Source organism: Canis lupus, chromosome 5 (genome assembly GCF_011100685.1).
Source record: "Canis lupus familiaris isolate Mischka breed German Shepherd chromosome 5, alternate assembly UU_Cfam_GSD_1.0, whole genome shotgun sequence".
In the NCBI taxonomy this organism is placed as follows: Eukaryota; Metazoa; Chordata; class Mammalia; order Carnivora; family Canidae; genus Canis; species Canis lupus.
In genome coordinates, this window is record NC_049226.1 from 19,951,799 (window position 1) to 19,968,027 (window position 16,229).

A 16,229-nucleotide genomic window follows, 5' to 3' on the forward strand; every position below is an offset into this window, starting at 1 on the left:
AGAGTGATGACCACGTTATTCTGACGTGTATTACTTTCTCATAGAATGTAGAGCATACCATGTCATGTTGAGGTGTATCATTTAAAATGCTTTAACTATGATTTACTCAACAAACGTTTACCTAGTACCTGCCTTCTAGGTATCAGGTAGTCACTTAGGCACTGCAGTTTTAAAGGTAAATAAGGTTTGGTTTGACAAATGAAAAGAAAAAATTGACTTATGGTCAATTCTTCAAAAATAAAAAACTGTGGGGTCCTTGTAAGAAAGCATAACCCGTCCTGTGACAGTTTCCTACGGGAAGATTATCATCAACTAGCACCAGAGATCCACCTTATAGCTATGAACTTGCTATAGTCTCATAAAGGTGTAGAAAGAGCAACGTTTGTTTAATGAATTGTCTTATCCATCTTCAAATGTTCACTGCCTGTCAGTGTTTCTAAAGACTACAAATAGGCGAAAGAGACTGCTTCCTGAGCTCTCAGCGAGGAGGCTCCAGCCATGCCCTGGCATTCGGGAGGCTCGCTGCTTTACTGAACACATTAGGAGAGGAAATTATTTAGAGGGTCCCAATGTGCACTCTGTTCTGAAATGGCTGCTCTGATTGAAATCATTATGGGTAATTTCAGCAAAACCAATATCGTAATTATTTGTGAATGTTGGTTTGCGATTCAGCAGCAATCGGTAGGTTGCTCCAAGAAAACCCCTGGGGTTAATTACACCTTCTGAATTTAGCTTCAGCCACGAGTCAAATTTTCCCCTCAAATATTTTATGTAAAGAATAAAAACAGCAGCACCTTCAAAATAAACCTTGCCGATAACAAATATAAAATATTAGGCAGCCCTGGTATTTGCTAGAATGTAAGTCATGTGTGCAAGAAAATAGGAAGGTACCATAGAGACCGCATACAGTCAGAAATGTTACAGACATGTCCTATAAATTCCCCCTAGAAATCATAATTGAAATGTGTATTTCAGGCCTTGCAGATTGTAGGTTCTTTGTAATTTTTGTGCTATTGTGCCCTAAAATCGGAGTCAGCTTCATGTCCTTCACCGCGTCAGCACAAGCCTTGAGGTCAGAAAGCTTACCGCTGGATATATGAATACCGCGACAAAAATTATAGCAAGCCCCAGGCGTTTGGAACAGCATTTGTGAATTTTAGAAGGAAAATAATATTATTCTACTTCTCACTCAAAAAAGCCCCAGTACCAAGAATTCTATCTTCTGATTGAAGTGCTGAGAGAGGCCTGACCCACACTCTTTCCTCATCCACTTTATTCTCTCCTCCCAGAGGGGTCTGCACAGAGTTCTGGGCAACTGAGTACAAACCAGTGATGGATGTAGGGCTTGCATTAGAATCTCTCCCTTTTTCTAGCAAATGGGATTATCTGGCATCACAAATACTGTTACTTTGGTGTATCCTAACTCCCGTTCCCTTCGATGAAGTACTGCTTGCAAGCAATCTGAAAACTTACACATGCCTGTTTGTTACTTTAGAAGAGTCCATAGTGTATGATTTGGCTGTTCAAATATGAAGCCCATTTGATTTTTCCAACTCAGGAACGCTGGAAATTACATCTAGAGGTTAGAAGCTTGACTGGTCCTTGGGGGAATGAGCAAATTACCTAAGAAATCAGGATTCGCAGTTATCAGCCTAATTGTCCTTCCTGAGACCAAGCTCTGTGCCAAACAAACGAATCTAATGTGATCTGAGCGGCTTCCATCTTTGGCCCCCTCCAACACCCTGCTCCCCATGATGCCCCATCTGACAGCTTACTTGGCTATTCTAGGGGTGCTGAGGGGGCTTCTGACAGTCCCAGCGAATGGCCTACCATGCCTGGATGGGTTTCACTTTGTTCCAAGCACTGATGCCCCAGATCAGGTGTTGGGAGTAAAGCATTCCTTTTCTCCTGAGTGAGCTCTTTTCCCTTTGTTGTTAAGAATTTACTTGGGGAGCACGACCCGACTCTTTGCTGTCTTGGTCACCAGGTCCAGGGAGTGCTGAGGGACCCTACGAGTAGGTATGGGCACGGCCAGTTCCCCAGCTCTTCCAGAAAGGACGTTTGGCTCTGAGGCCATGGTCATGGGGGCACCTGGCCTACATGTCCCTTTTGAATTGGGTTTAATTACGAATGTGAATGTATGAGCTGGGGGTGGGTGGGGAGGTGGGTGACAGCCTGGGGTATGAATGAAGCAGCAACCAATGAACTTTGACAGGCTGAACCACAGAGACACCAAGTCCCTTCTCGTGGGTGTCATGAAAAAAACCAACAGATTAACTGATCAATTATCTTTGTTTCATCATCCTAAAAGAAAATATGACCACGAAGGTGTGGCTTGTGGTTATGGGGCTGATCCAGGCTGAGAAATCAGGGCTGAAATAACCTCCAACAAGCAACTTGGCTCCTGCCTCCGAGGCCGCAAGGGGGTTTGTGCACATCTCCAACACTATTTCACGGTGTGAGGTTACTCATAAGGAAGCAGGAGGCTCCGGAGAGGTTTCAGCCCTCATGCTGCTAAGCCCTAGGGGACTGGACCCTTTCCAAAGCCCCGGTCTCTGCACCCAGGATTTGGGCTGACATGCCCACTGCCTCCCCCTGCAGACCCTTCACGCTAGCTCTCTACCAGCAGTGCAGGGAATCCTTAGGAATAAAGGCCATTAGAGTAGAACCCCTGGTGAAAAGTCTGTGTCGACCTGCCAGAGACCGTAGCAATCCAGACACACAGCTGTAAAAAAATAAAGGAGGGAGTGGAAGGGGTGGTTAGTGATGTTTTCAATCTAAGAAGGAAGAGTGGGTGTTAAGGAGTTTAGTTCATCAGAACCAGCACATGTCCTAGTACGAGAGGCAGTGTCAGTAGCTAAAGAAAAGAAGATCATTATGAATGGGTGGGGGTGGGGGTGGTGGTGGTGGTGGTGGTGGTGGTGGTGGTGGATTCATGCTCAGACATGCAGCACACAGACAGAGGGGCGCTGGGGGCTTCTCATCACACACATGCTGGTGGGGGGAGGGCGGGGAGGCCCATTTACAGAGTCCTCGTGGCTGAGGGAGTCACCGGAGGCAGGAGGCCAGGCCCTGACCAGGTGCCACAATATTAAAAATGAACTTTGGCATGGGAGCATCTTAGGTCAGCACAGAAGCCCACTCCTGGGAGAGAGAGACTCCTTGCTTGCTGAAACCTTCCTCGGTTAGGCCCTGCTCACCTTAAAGCCTTGCTGATGATGTCCAGAGAAAGGAGGCACTCATGCTCTTAACTAAACTTTATTTCTCTCCTCCATAAATTTTATTTGCTCTGACCTCTCTGTTCTCTGAAATTTTATTACTAAAGGCCACTTCCTGTTGCTTGCAGGAATTCATCTGAATAATGAGTCCTCTGCCCGCCCCTCTGCAAATGGTCAGAGAGGGTCTGTCACAGAAGGGAAATGTGGTTCAATGGGAGGGTAATCATGCTTTCAAATTCCACAGGTCCTTCAGGGAATTTATTTATTTATTTATTTATTTATTTATTTATTTATTTATTTATTTATTTATTTATTTTAGCACTGGCTACATTTTTACTGACACCCAAGGCAACTGTAGGAAACACCTTCAAACATTTCTTGCCTTGCTTAAAATGTCTGGCCGAGAGCTCCCTTCAGAGGGGTGGATCAGTGTCAACCTTGCTCATGTGGTGCTTTGCCTCATCCCAAATTATAGCACCGCACAGCAATGACCAGACTTGTTAGTAAGAAAGAAACTACCGGGTTTCAACTCACCATCTGCTCCTCCTTCAGACCTCAGGAGGCAGATCCAGGCTTTTCCCTAGTACATTAGCCTTGGAACCGTCACCTCAAGTCTTAAAAGAACACAGTCCCCCTCAGGGAAATCATGAAACCACAGTATTCTGGGTGAGAGTTGGGAGTTTAGAAAATCTTCAGCTTCCAATATCGTCTACCCTCAGACTCACAGACTAGGTTGCCTTTTAAAGGTAGGAAAAGCTCAGAGTAAACAGCAAACATCTTTTTTGGAAATGATGGGAGGCTCTGCCCCAAGGCCTCATCCAGGAGTCTGGTTGTAAATGGGACTCACCAGGGGCACAGTGGCCACACCCAGAACGTTGGTGTCCTCAGAGGTGGCCAGTGTGCGGGGTGAGCGAGAGGGAGCACCCACGGGGCGCTCACGCCTGGGTGGCACGCAACGGAAGGACAGACCAGGAACAGAGAACGTGCATGCGAGACAGCTGTGGATGGTTTCGTCCGTGGGAATGTCGCCCAGTCAGCTCCTCAGAGACGTGAGGCCCAATGGGACCCCCCCTGCATGCACGGGCACACTGGGCGGTTATTCGGGTTAGTTTGGCTTTCGTGATCAAGTGCAGCCTGTGTGTGTCTCAGGTTGTGACCCAAAATCATAATTTTCGGTTAGAAGAAAACAGAATGTGTATGACTCCCCCGGGCAGGCTTGGAATAGGTGTTTGATTTTACAGTGGGGAAGCTGTGAGCTGAGGCTTCCTTTTCTCTTTATGGCAAACGAGGATTTTTTTCACAAGGTTGTGACAGTCACAATATTAACTAATTATTTTGTCACCGCTATGCACTTAATTACATCATTTCGTTTCCTTTGCTGTGAGGGTCAATCATGGGCTCTCGATTACAAAGAGATCTCCAGTCACGGTAACTGCCAACTTCTGCTTTTATTTCCTCCTCGCCCTGCCCAGGGGGAGGGTCACTCTTAAACGGTGACACGTCAACAACCCACACTGCTTTAATTCCAAATTCTTAAATCTCTCATTTCAGTCAGCCCTCAATTTGCATGAATTTTATGAAGCACTCTCATTGGTTTTGAGCAAACAGAACCACTGCAACTCATACATTTCTCTCGGACGCATTTCAGCGTTGTAAACAGATACATTTCACATTTTCACAGAAATGACTCACTTTAGAGCAACTGTGGTTTTCAGGACTACTGGATGAAGTTAAACAACAATGTCATAAAGGTAATTTACACAACTGCTTTTTTTATGAACTATCTGGGAGAAATTCAAGTTTGCAAACTGCATCATGGTGAGTGCGGTTTAACTGGAGGCAGCAGTTTGCAGGGCCAAGTTTCAAGTGAAATGTTAAACCAGAGGCTGTCATGTATCAAATGGTCATGTCAAGGCTGCAAAGAGTGATGAATTCTAGAGGTGAACTGAGAACAGGAGAAAATCTCTCAAATGGCTTCACTTGGGAAATCTGAGACGGGAAGGAACGAGTGGGCCCTAGGTGCCAGGCTGTGGTCCCAGGTTTTATTTCCCTAATCAGAACAAAGAGTTTTACCTTCTGTTCACCAGCGTGGACGACATCATCAGCACCATGCAAGCCACATGACAAAGTCACATGATACGCACGCACATGATTGGTTGAAAGGAAAGGAGGTCACATGGAAAATACAAAAAATTAAAAACTGATGTAAACAATGGGCAGGGAGAAAAATCAACAACAAAATCACAGACTAAATAAAGGGAGAAACCAAATTAAATTAGCAGCATCTATAGGAAACATTGGGAGGCAGTAACACTGCCCGGAAATAGAAGGATAATAAATCATAAAGAGCATTTGGTTAACGACACCAATAAGCATTAGATACAATTGCAAGACTGCATATTAATACCACACCAAGGAGCATGTAAACTTGTTTGGAAATAGGGAGGTGTTTCTGGTCAGGACCCGGATGTCAAAGTCAATCCAGGAGACTGTTGAAGGAAAAGAAAAAAAAAAAAAAAAGCAAGTTATTATTCACAGATTCCAGAAATGTCTCGGCAGCTTCAGGAAACAAGAGCAATGAAAGTGAATATGGATCGGGCAGGAGACCTCCCAAGACTGTGTGCCCTGTAAGAACAAAATATTATGTTATATTGAGAAAAGCCATCTCCTTTTTCCTTCAGTGCTCGAGGAGAGGGGGCACATGAGCTGAGTGAAGTTTGGTGGATGGAGGCCAGAGAAGGCAATCCTGGGGTCCCTTCTCACTTCCCTGTTCATCTACCCACATTATCCTGGAGTCCCCAGTGAGATACCCCAATTGAGACGCCTATAAAGGAGGAGGCCAGTGCAGAAGGGAAGAGGTTTCCTTCTGGTGGTGACGACGATGGCTCTGTCGATGCCAAACAACAAAACTGAACCCCTGGGCCCATGAGCTAAGACTGTGGACTAAACAAGTGCTTGGACATTTGTGGATAGTTGTTATCTAGACCCATGGCTGCACTGTGAAGATATAGATCTGACTTAGACAACAAAAAAAAATGGTTTTCTTGTTTGGATTTATCTATATTCCTTCTTTGTCCTCTGTTGTACTTATGGTCTAATTTGTTACTGAATGGCTTGCCCTGTCAAAAGGCATTTTGGGTTTCCCACCCTAACTTGCAGAGGCCAACGGGAAGTGCAGGCTATTGCTGGTTGAAGCTAAGAGGAAAAGCGCAAAGAGGAGAGGTGGAAGTGTCTTTCTGTGCAAAGCACACTGTTGTTTAAAAATAACCTGGGAGAAATGCTTGAGCCCAGTTACATATCCCTTGCCACTTGTGAGCTGATCGAACCTGTGCTGCTTACTGTTTGACACTGCACAGGCTCTGGCACGTTCCAACCAAGCATGCCCTGCGGGGATTTTATACAAATCAGTTTCTCTTTTGATTTTATCTAGGATACCTTCATTCATAATTATAAATAGATCACCACACACCCACACTCACACCACACCCACACACACATTAGCAAAAATAGGAGACATTATTTTCAACCCTATTGAAACCCTATTGGCTGGTGATCGATGGATTTTTGTGTAACTTATAGCTACTCTTGCTGTCCCACCATGTTTACATGTGCTACTACATGCCTTATTGTAACAGGATTATGCTCATGCTAAATACAGCCTGCTGCCCAACTGTGACAGTCTCTCCTTATATCCCAGTATCCACTGGGACCCTACAATTTGGGTCAGTAGTCAAGTGGTGCCAAAAAAAAAAAAAAAACAAAAAAAAACCCCCACAAACTTTCTTCTCTTTTGATGTCACTACTGGGCATCTTATCTGTGGACAGAAATGTCTGATGTTTAAAAATTAAACGTACAGCAGGGGAGAAACATCTAATTCATCCTTAAGGAAAAATCTGGATTCAAGATTCCAGGAAAGACTAGTCTACAGTGACACACGTTAAGTATGACCCGAGCTGTGCAAAATGCATTATGCAGCCTTCTCCTACGATGCCTGGCACATGCACAGCACCGAACTGCAAAGGACAGGAGCGTGGCTGTTAGAAGAAGAAAGGGTTAATTGCATTCTTGCTTCAAATGCAAAACAAAAACAAAAACAAAAACAAAAAAACCCCAAAAAACCAAACCAAACCAAACCAAACCAAAAAAAAAAAAAACCAAAAACAAAAAACAAACAAAACAAAACAAAACAAAACACCCCACAAAAGCATCATCTGAGTGAAACCCATGCGAGCACAGTTCATTGTCACCCGCTCTGCTCTGCTGACAAAATGAAACCTCAAAAGCATCAGGAATTAAAATTCATTGCAGCAACACACACAGAGAACACCAAGAAAGCAGACCCTCAGCTACGTTCTGCAGTAGAAAAAAGAACCATTTCATGCAACACACAGGGCCAGGAAACTCTTTTCTTCTCTGTTCAATTATGTATCAGAAACCGTGGCCCAGGGAGCGGAGAGGGAGCTGTACTTTGTATACCTGCTTTCTCTCTTCTCTGACTACTGCTCAATGGATGCAGGTTGGTTTTCTTTTTCTGTGCATTCAGAAATATTATAAACCCGAAACCTGCACACGCCTGTGGACACCACTGTAAACACATACGCACACACGTGTGCACGGGGGCTCCTGCTGACTTGGGACTTGAGTCCTAACCCACAAAGTCACCTCATCAGAGCATTATAAAGGTTAGCTTGGAACACGTCACCGTTGCGATGAAGTGTCATGTTTTCCACAAGTCTGGCCTGGACTCTCCCCTCGGCGATGGATTCCAGAACTCTGATCTGGACTCTCAGCACACAGGTGTGAGCAGGCCTGGCTATGCTTTCTGGGGCTGCCACCTTCCCAGCCCGCTGGGAGGAGGCCTCTCCCTCGGGGCACTCTGTGACCTCCTCCTGCCCCCTTGGCCCTGCCACACGATGTGCCACAGAGCTGGGCACACTCTCAGGAACGAGCAGCCACTTCTCTCTCTGCTGCACCCTCTGCTTCTCCCCAGGCAGCATTTTCTCTGTCCCTTCCCTTGTTCTTAGTCTTAGCTACTTGTGTGCCTACGTGTGTGTACACGTTTGTACATGTGAGTGTACGTGTGTGTGCCCATGCTTCAGAGGGGAGGAGCAACAAAAGCCGGAAGGAGACGCTGTTCTTTTGTCTCCTTAGGGTTTCTCTAATCCTATCCTGTCTTTTCATGTGAAGGGAAATTGGGAAAACTCTCTTCATGCAGAGTAGTCTTCGAATGATCATCCCAGCCCTTTTGGTGGTGCTGGGTCTGTTCCCCTGGCCACGCAGACAGCATGCTTAGGAAACCACACCAGGAGAGGACCTCCATGCGTTCACAACTGTGACTTTTAATACAAGGGACAAGGACGGGCAGCACCGTGACCCGGAGGTCAGCTCTGCAACCAACAGTTATGGCCAAGAGCCGTCATAACTCTGTACTCACTAGCCGGTTCTGTGGTTGTGAGGGCAGGAAGAGGCCAGGTTGCTATGGAAACACGAAGGGCAGATAGGGCACAGAAAGGTGAAGGGGAGAGTGGAGATACAAATTGTATTCATAAGTGAATGTGTTTATTCAGAGGAGGGTGTGCGTACAGATACATAGATATAGATATAGATAGAAAGGGAAGAAACATAGTGAAATGGATATTTTCTCATTTCCTTTCCCCTTGATTTATCAATAGAAATATAGATATTTTAAAGGAACGATCAGAGATTTTGCTGACAAGTTACTCTCACTCAGCAAGAAGTAACATAACCCTCATGTATTCTTACCACAAATTCAAGCTACCATGGGCCTGGGCACTGTGATTTGAGTTTTTCATTCTTAGTCTAATTTTCACAGGATCGGCAAATCTATCCTTCATAGGAGAGACAGGAGCCCTGAGGCTCAGGAGGTTGAGTGACTCACTCAAGGTCACTGATTGTTCACAGAAGGAGTGGACACGGGATTTGAACCCAAGGCTGTCTCTAGTTCCCAAGCCTGAATTCCTGCTGCTAAAGCCACAGCCTGGAAAGCACTATCTGGGGTGCAGGGCCTGTGTCTAAGCCAAACAGATGCAATAGGGGGCTCCTGAGCTCAAGGCTGGGGTCACCTCCTGAGGCCGTGTGCAGAGAGCGGCGACTCTTGATGTGCCAAGGAGTATACAGCCAGTTGGGTGCTGCCACCCTGCCTGCACCCTTAGCGCCCGCTGGCATGACACCTTGGGCCTCCCGCAGTTGCAGTCTCCCTTTGTTATCCCCCTCTCCACCCGCAAGAGCTGGCTGCAAAACTCTAAAGAGTCGCAGGCACAGAGCTCTCTCCTGAGTCCCTGGGAGGAACAGAAGGACAGGGCAGCCAAATGCAATAAGATCATAAAAAGAGAGTGGCTCAGTAATGACGAGGCCTGAGACCCACCAGGCGACGTCACTGCCAGGCTTAGTGGTCTTGCTTCGGGGAGGGCAGACACAGCTTGATAAGCGCTGTGATGTTTTTTTTAGGGGGGTGAGTGGGTGGGGAGGAGGGCAATTACTCATCCTATTTTATAAAAGAGAAAGACAAGGCTCACTTGTGAAGGGTTAAATAATTTGCCGAAGCGCCTGCTGCCAGGCACATCTGCAAGCAGACATTGTTTATTTTCCCTGCAAATATTTACGAGACAAGTATGCATTTATGGAGAAAGCAAGAGCTACAGGCCTCACTATCTAATTTCAATGTCTGAATCCAACTGTGCCAATTAAAATGAAGGGTGAAAACACAACACCCCAAAGCATTTCTTATGACCCTGCAGAATAGATATTTTTCTTGGCAAATTCCTTCGGTTCCTCCAAATGTCAGCTTGGGTCCAGCCCATGAAGAATCCCGGGGACGGGGCTGGGCTGGGCTGCACCAGCCCTGGGAAGCCTGACTGCAGGATTTTCTGTCCAGAGCAATGTCTGTCACTTGCCTACTCTTCGGGGGAGTGCTGCCTCCCATGAATCTGGGAGGCCCTGAGCCTATTTCTCTTCTCATTTGCTTCTCTAAAAACCCGGCGCTGCTTTCTGCCAACAGAGTTGAATTATCACCTGGTGAAGGAGATAACATTACCCAGACCCACTATGGCTGGTGGAAAGCAACCTGCAGAGAGATGGATGAAGAAAATGATACTCACTATCTGGATGAGACAATGGAACAGGGGTGGAAGAGCTAGCAGGAGCCACTGAGGAAAGAAAAATGAAAGTGAAAAAAAAAAAAAAAGGGAACAAAGCTCATTGAGGCACACAGACACTGAATGAAAATATAGAAGAGCCAACCCAGGGGTGTCAGTGGCAGAAGCTGAAGCGGGTTATAGCAAGGAGGGAGAATGCCGTGCGTGAGAGCAGGTGGCCTGCGGACCAGCAGAAGAAGGGCTCTCTGACTTCGAACTGGGAGCCTGTGTGCCTGCCAAGCCCCACGTTCAGGTAAGGGACTGGGCCAGGAGCAGCCACGGAGGCCTCCGACCCTGCCTCAAACCAACAGCCAATCATTGAGCAGGACCAGGACCACGTGTCAGGAGGAAAGAGAACCTGGACCCCAGTTTATGGTGAACGTGGGAAAAAGGAGGCTTTGGCCCTTCACGTGATAGATTTCTGCATGTGCTTCTAGACAGGCATATGTTTACACTCAGGGCACATACGTACAGCAAAGCCTGTATGCCTCACTCTCTAATCTCAACAGCCCAAAGAAACAGAAATGACTGTCCCACCTGATGTTTATTACTGGGTGAGGCCCAGGATGGCTGGGCATCTAGCTGACACTGTAACCATCACTGTCCTCCAAAACCCTACAGAAGGGGACTCTCTGGAGGCTGCTGTGAGTGTGGAGACCCATGCAAATAGCACTGAGCGTTACTCTCATGCTCTCTTGGAGGAAGGGAAAGCTGAAGAGACTGGGACTGAAATGAAGGAATGCTCAGGGGACCATTAGAAATGGCGCATCCATTCTGGACACTGACTAGATCTTTGGGTTTTCACTGGCAGATATTCAGTGGTTGTCCCATCAATAATCACAACACAAAGTCCCCTTTGATAGCGAGAGGAGAATCTGGAAGTACATCACTGTATCTCCAACACTGCCTTGGCACACTCATGGTTTGGTCTTCCTTTTGTCTTCCAGATGAGGCATCTCATTAAACCACACGAGCACAGTGTCACCGGAATCAGAGTGAGATGCCCACTGACCTCATCTCAAGCTCATCGTGACTTGATGGGCTGGTTCATTCAGGTGAGTGTATCTCTTTCTCTCTCTCCTTCTTTCTCTTTTACTGTTTTGGCTTGAATTGTTTACATCACTGCCCTTATTATTCTGACAAAGGGATGGAATTTTGTGTGTTTTAAACACAGTATGTTAAAATGCATTTAATTTATACTTGCAACGTGCCATCTGTGGGCAGAATGTGAAGACAAAAATCTCAAGATGCCTCTTGTAAAAGGTAGAGACTCCTTCATAACCCCTGAAAGAAATGGTCTATTTTACTTCATGGTTCAGAAGCAAATTAAGAGGTGACATCCAGGCAACAAAATTCTGAAGGTGTGTGGCTCACTCATAGAGAGGATGCAAAATCAAGTGTCATATCAGGTCTTTAGGGGCCTCAGCAATTCTGATAGGGAAGCAGCCCCCCCAAGGCAAACAAGTTGTGAGCTTTCCCCCTAAAAGCTTCATGACAACACACAGACATCTGGCCTAAAAATACATGAAACAGGGACATTTTTCCAGGCTGGAGTTCTATTTGTTTGTTTGGAGTCATCGATTCCTTGTTACCTTCACACACATTTATGAACTGCACACAAAGGGAATCTTCTAAGGCTGTCTAAGATGGCAACTCAGAAGCAGGATTCTTTGAGGTATTTGTGGCTTTGGCTAGTTTCACCCGCTCATCCCAGCTTTGACACAGTCATGCCCCGAATGTGGATACATCTATTAAGGAACCAAGAAAGCATCCCCATATTGGCACATCTCAAGGAACTTGAGTGATCAAATAAATGCAAAATGCACCGGCTCTCACCCACTTCCTCCTAACCAGGGTTGGGTGGGTGTCTGGCAGCAATAACTCTCTGTTCAGTATGACAGCTTATTGATCTTGTACCTTCCCCCCTTAGGATGAGAGTGCCCCTCGGGCCTAGCTCCAGTGTTCTGGGATCAGGCTGTGCATCTGCACCCCAACATCACCGGGGGGAAAGAACTGTCATTGGGCAAGATGAGCCAGTGTCAGACACCAATACCAACTCGGGCTTGGTGTAAGCATGCAGCTAAATGGTTGGCTGATTTTATTTACCTAATTTCCGACAATCTTTGTACCTTCTGAGGAAGGTGAGTGAGAACTCAGAGAAATCCTTCCTGAAACGTGCCCTTGCTTCCTAGTAGCAGTGGGTGAGTGTTGTCACGGCGGTGGTAGGTGCTGGAGTCATCCCTCCAAGTGTACCCTTCTTCAGGATGGGTCTAGATAGGCCTTAGGCTAGGCCCTCACTTCAGCCCTCTAGAGAGGTCATGAGGGTACCGGGAAGACCATAATAACTAATTTTAGCCAGAGTATGATGATCTGTGTATTCCCACGTGTGCCACTTCCTAACCCACTCAGGTTCTTGACAGAGGCACTCAGTGCTAAGGCTCTGCCATAATTCTCTTATTTAGAAGAAGTGTGATTTTTATTTTGAAGTGCGATTTTTTAAATCCTTTAGCCCATAACTTTACTAGATAATTGAGAAAACTAACCTTGCATGCCCTTAGCAGTGTCTGCTGCTATACCATTCATGAGCTACTTGGAGTGGACAGCTGACCCCTCCATTTCCCAGAGAGGCTCTTGGAATCATGGTGCAGGTAAGAACAAGGGCTAGAGGTCTCCCTTTTTTAAAAAAATTGAACAACGACTTTTCAAACATAGCATCTGTTTTCAGAAATTCTCACCTTTATAAGGGTTGAGTAGGCAATGATGAAAACCACTGATGGGCTTTGAAGTCTAAGACGCAGTTACTCTGATTCAGTACTCAAACCCCAGGTACTCGTTAGAAACTCAACGGGAAGCCTCATCTCAGCCCTCCTCTCTGTCAAGTAACTAAGCCACCGTTCATTTACTGATAAAATCCAAAAGAGTGGAAACAGAAGCTCAGAATAAGGAGCCAGGGGGAAGATGCTCTCCCATTCAGAGCTGCTCCTCTGAGCTCACTCGGGGCAGAGCTGCTGCCCAGGGCAGAGAGTTGTCAGTCTCAACCTGACAACGCCAATCCCCAATCCTGACTCCTTCCAAAACCGGTTCATTCAGGAGCCAAGTCTGCTGAGATCATGGATTTAGCACTTGCTCGGAATCTCAGAACGCCTACACTGAGCTACTTAGTTTCTGCTGTTGCTGCAATATTTCTGAATAAATTTTTAAAAGATAAGCTTCCCTGAGTGCCTTTCAGGAGCTAGGAGCTTTTTATGAAAAGAGTGTGCAGTTTCCTGAATACCTTTTCTTCCGAGTCTCTCTGGGTAACACTCCCCTCCCACTATTCTGAGCTCAGCCCAGGAAGCAAGAGGCAGGGCTTGGCGGGAGTGAAGCCTGGGGGCATCTTGCAGGCCAGATGAGACCTTTCGGGCCCCCCAGAGCAGCAGGCCAGCCTTCTGTGACCCTTGCTCCTTATATTTGCTATTTACAGCTCACATGTCCTTCCCATGGAGAATCCCCCTCTCTCTATGCTTGGCAGTGAAGCTACCAAGTGGCTGGCTAGCCTTTCCTAAACATGGAAATGCACGTTGCCAAGAACCCGGTGCTAGAGCACAGAGCTGACCGGAAGTGGGGATTTAAGTCCCTAGCAGCTGCCTGCAGCACATACTTGTGACTCAGACCCAAAGCTCAGGCTACCCTTTACAATTACAGCTGTGAGGCTGCCTGGGTGGCTCAGTTGGTTAAACATCTGACTCTTGATCTCAGGGTCATGAGTTTGAGCCCCACATTGGGCTCTAAAAAAAAAAAAAAAAGAAAGAAAGTAACATAAAAAGAAGATACAATTGCAGCTGCTGTTTGGGCCTCCCAGAGCCCTCCAGCTCCTATAGACAGAAAAGGGAAGGGGCTATGAGCTCAATTCTTTTATCTCCTGAAAGCAAATGTGAAAGTCCTTTCAGGTGCCTTTTCCCGTGAAGGGATTCTGCGTCCCCGGTGAGGCTGTGGTCGCCTTTCTGGCACCCCGGCAGAAGGCGAGGTGGTGCGATCGCATGTTACCAGGAGACTACTTGGCACATTCCCACCGTGCTTGGCTTGGCACGCATCAGCATGGCCGCAGGGTCATCGTCACACACAGAAATTAATAAATACACACAACTTCAAAGGACACAAAAGTTGCATGCTCTACAACAGGACGAGTGTTAGCCTCTTGGAGTAACCTACAGACATTAGCAAGAGCACAACTAGACTAAGGTCAGTGTGGTTAGGGCCCGGACAGTATCATCTACTTCAGCCTAGGGAACAAAAGGGGTACCAGAACTAAATTAAGAACTAGGACTAGCAGATGTTAACACTATCGAAACAGATAATGAGGTATGAAGAGGCACTTACGTGGAAGAGAGCTGTCTGCATTTCCCATGGATGGAACACAGACGAAAAGAAAAGACAAGAGACAGACCCAAGGGGGAAAAAAAACAGATGTAAAAGAAATGAATAGGCTCTGCAAAGGACATGGGACTGGAAATTCAAATTATCAAGTTATTTCAAATCCAGAAAGAAGCAATTCCTGGAGAAGGAAGATGAGGCAGGCTTTCTGTTCCCGGAAGAGTTAGTGGGGGGTGGGGTGGGGGGGTGGGGGTGCTTTTCAGGCCTCTGGCTTCAAAGAGAAGGAAGTGAGGGATTGCCCTGTGTGTTTGTAAATCCCAGGAACCAGAGAGGCCCCAGGGAGCTCTGTGACCACTCAGAGAGTCTGGTGCTAGGCACCTTCGCCAGCTGGGCAGACGCGTGATCCTCCCAGGGCAGCAGTTTGGGTCTATGGAGGGACTTTACCAAAGCAAGGTTTGCCCTGAGCCTGCCTATTTGTGGGATGGGAGGAAAAGCAAGGCAGGCAGAGTTGAAGGAAAGAGGGAGCGACGGAGGAAAGCAAAAGCCACCCTGAGTGGATCAGGGAAAGAGGCCACGGGGAGGAAGACTGGCGTGTGCTCGCGGCGGGAGGGAGGAGCAGGACGCAGGGGCCTCAGCCCTCCTTTCCCTTCTGCCCTGTTGGGGTCTTGCTACTGCACTTACATCCCATAGCGGTCTCCTCTTTCCTATAACGTGATATCTCTGCTGCATCAAAAATCCCACGCCTCATTATAGGAACCCTCCTCTCTTCCTTCAAGTCACAGGATGCTTTAGGGCCTTTGTGACCTGTGTCAAGAAACGAAATCTCCCAAATCCCTCCAGGAGCTGCTGGTGTTTTGCCGCCCTGGCTGTGATGCTAACAAGTGGGACCAGCTATCACTGTGACAGGGTCACCAAGCTCTTTGGGAAAGACAGCATCAGGGGCTGGGTATCAGCCATCACTGAGGGCCAAGGAGCTAGGAGGTGAGCCCTCCCTGAGCAGAGCAATCTGAAAGGCAAGAAGCTGTCATCCGAACAAAGGATGGGGCGGCTCAGGGGCGCCTCTGCTCCCAAGGAGAAGAGGGTGGGTGTGGGAAGAGGCAGGGTGCTGCTTGTACTTACGGACTGGCTGTGTCTTGAACTCGGAGGCCGTGCTGATCTCACCCAGGCCCTTGCCATTCAGGGCCGCCAGCCGCACAGCGTATGTGGTCTCGGGCTTCAGGCCCACAATGGTGACGATGCCCTCCATGTTGGCTGTGGTGAGAATACGAGAAGGATCACAAGGGGTTTGGAAAGCTTATTGGTAAGACGGCGTAGTTGCTGTGGAATACCACACAGTGGGTCCTCAAAAAATTAAACTTAGCATTGCCATGTGATCCAGCAATTCCACGTCCGGGTAAGTACACAAAAGCATTGAAAGCGGGAACTGGAACAGATACCGGGACACCCACGTTCACTGTAGCACTGCTCACAATAGCCAAACAACCCACGTGTCCATCAGCAGGT

General features: G+C 47.1%; 1 protein-coding gene across 3 annotated transcripts in view; it reads right to left on the bottom strand.

The window, feature by feature from the left end:
* Positions 1 to 16,229, bottom strand: part of NCAM1 (neural cell adhesion molecule 1) — a 295,792-nt gene that overhangs the window by 23,780 nt on the left and 255,783 nt on the right. For all 3 annotated transcript variants that reach the window (NM_001308484.1, NM_001308483.1, NM_001010950.2), the window contains 1 exon segment: positions 15,846 to 15,977. In NM_001308484.1, the coding sequence (NP_001295413.1) occupies positions 15,846 to 15,977 (132 nt within the window).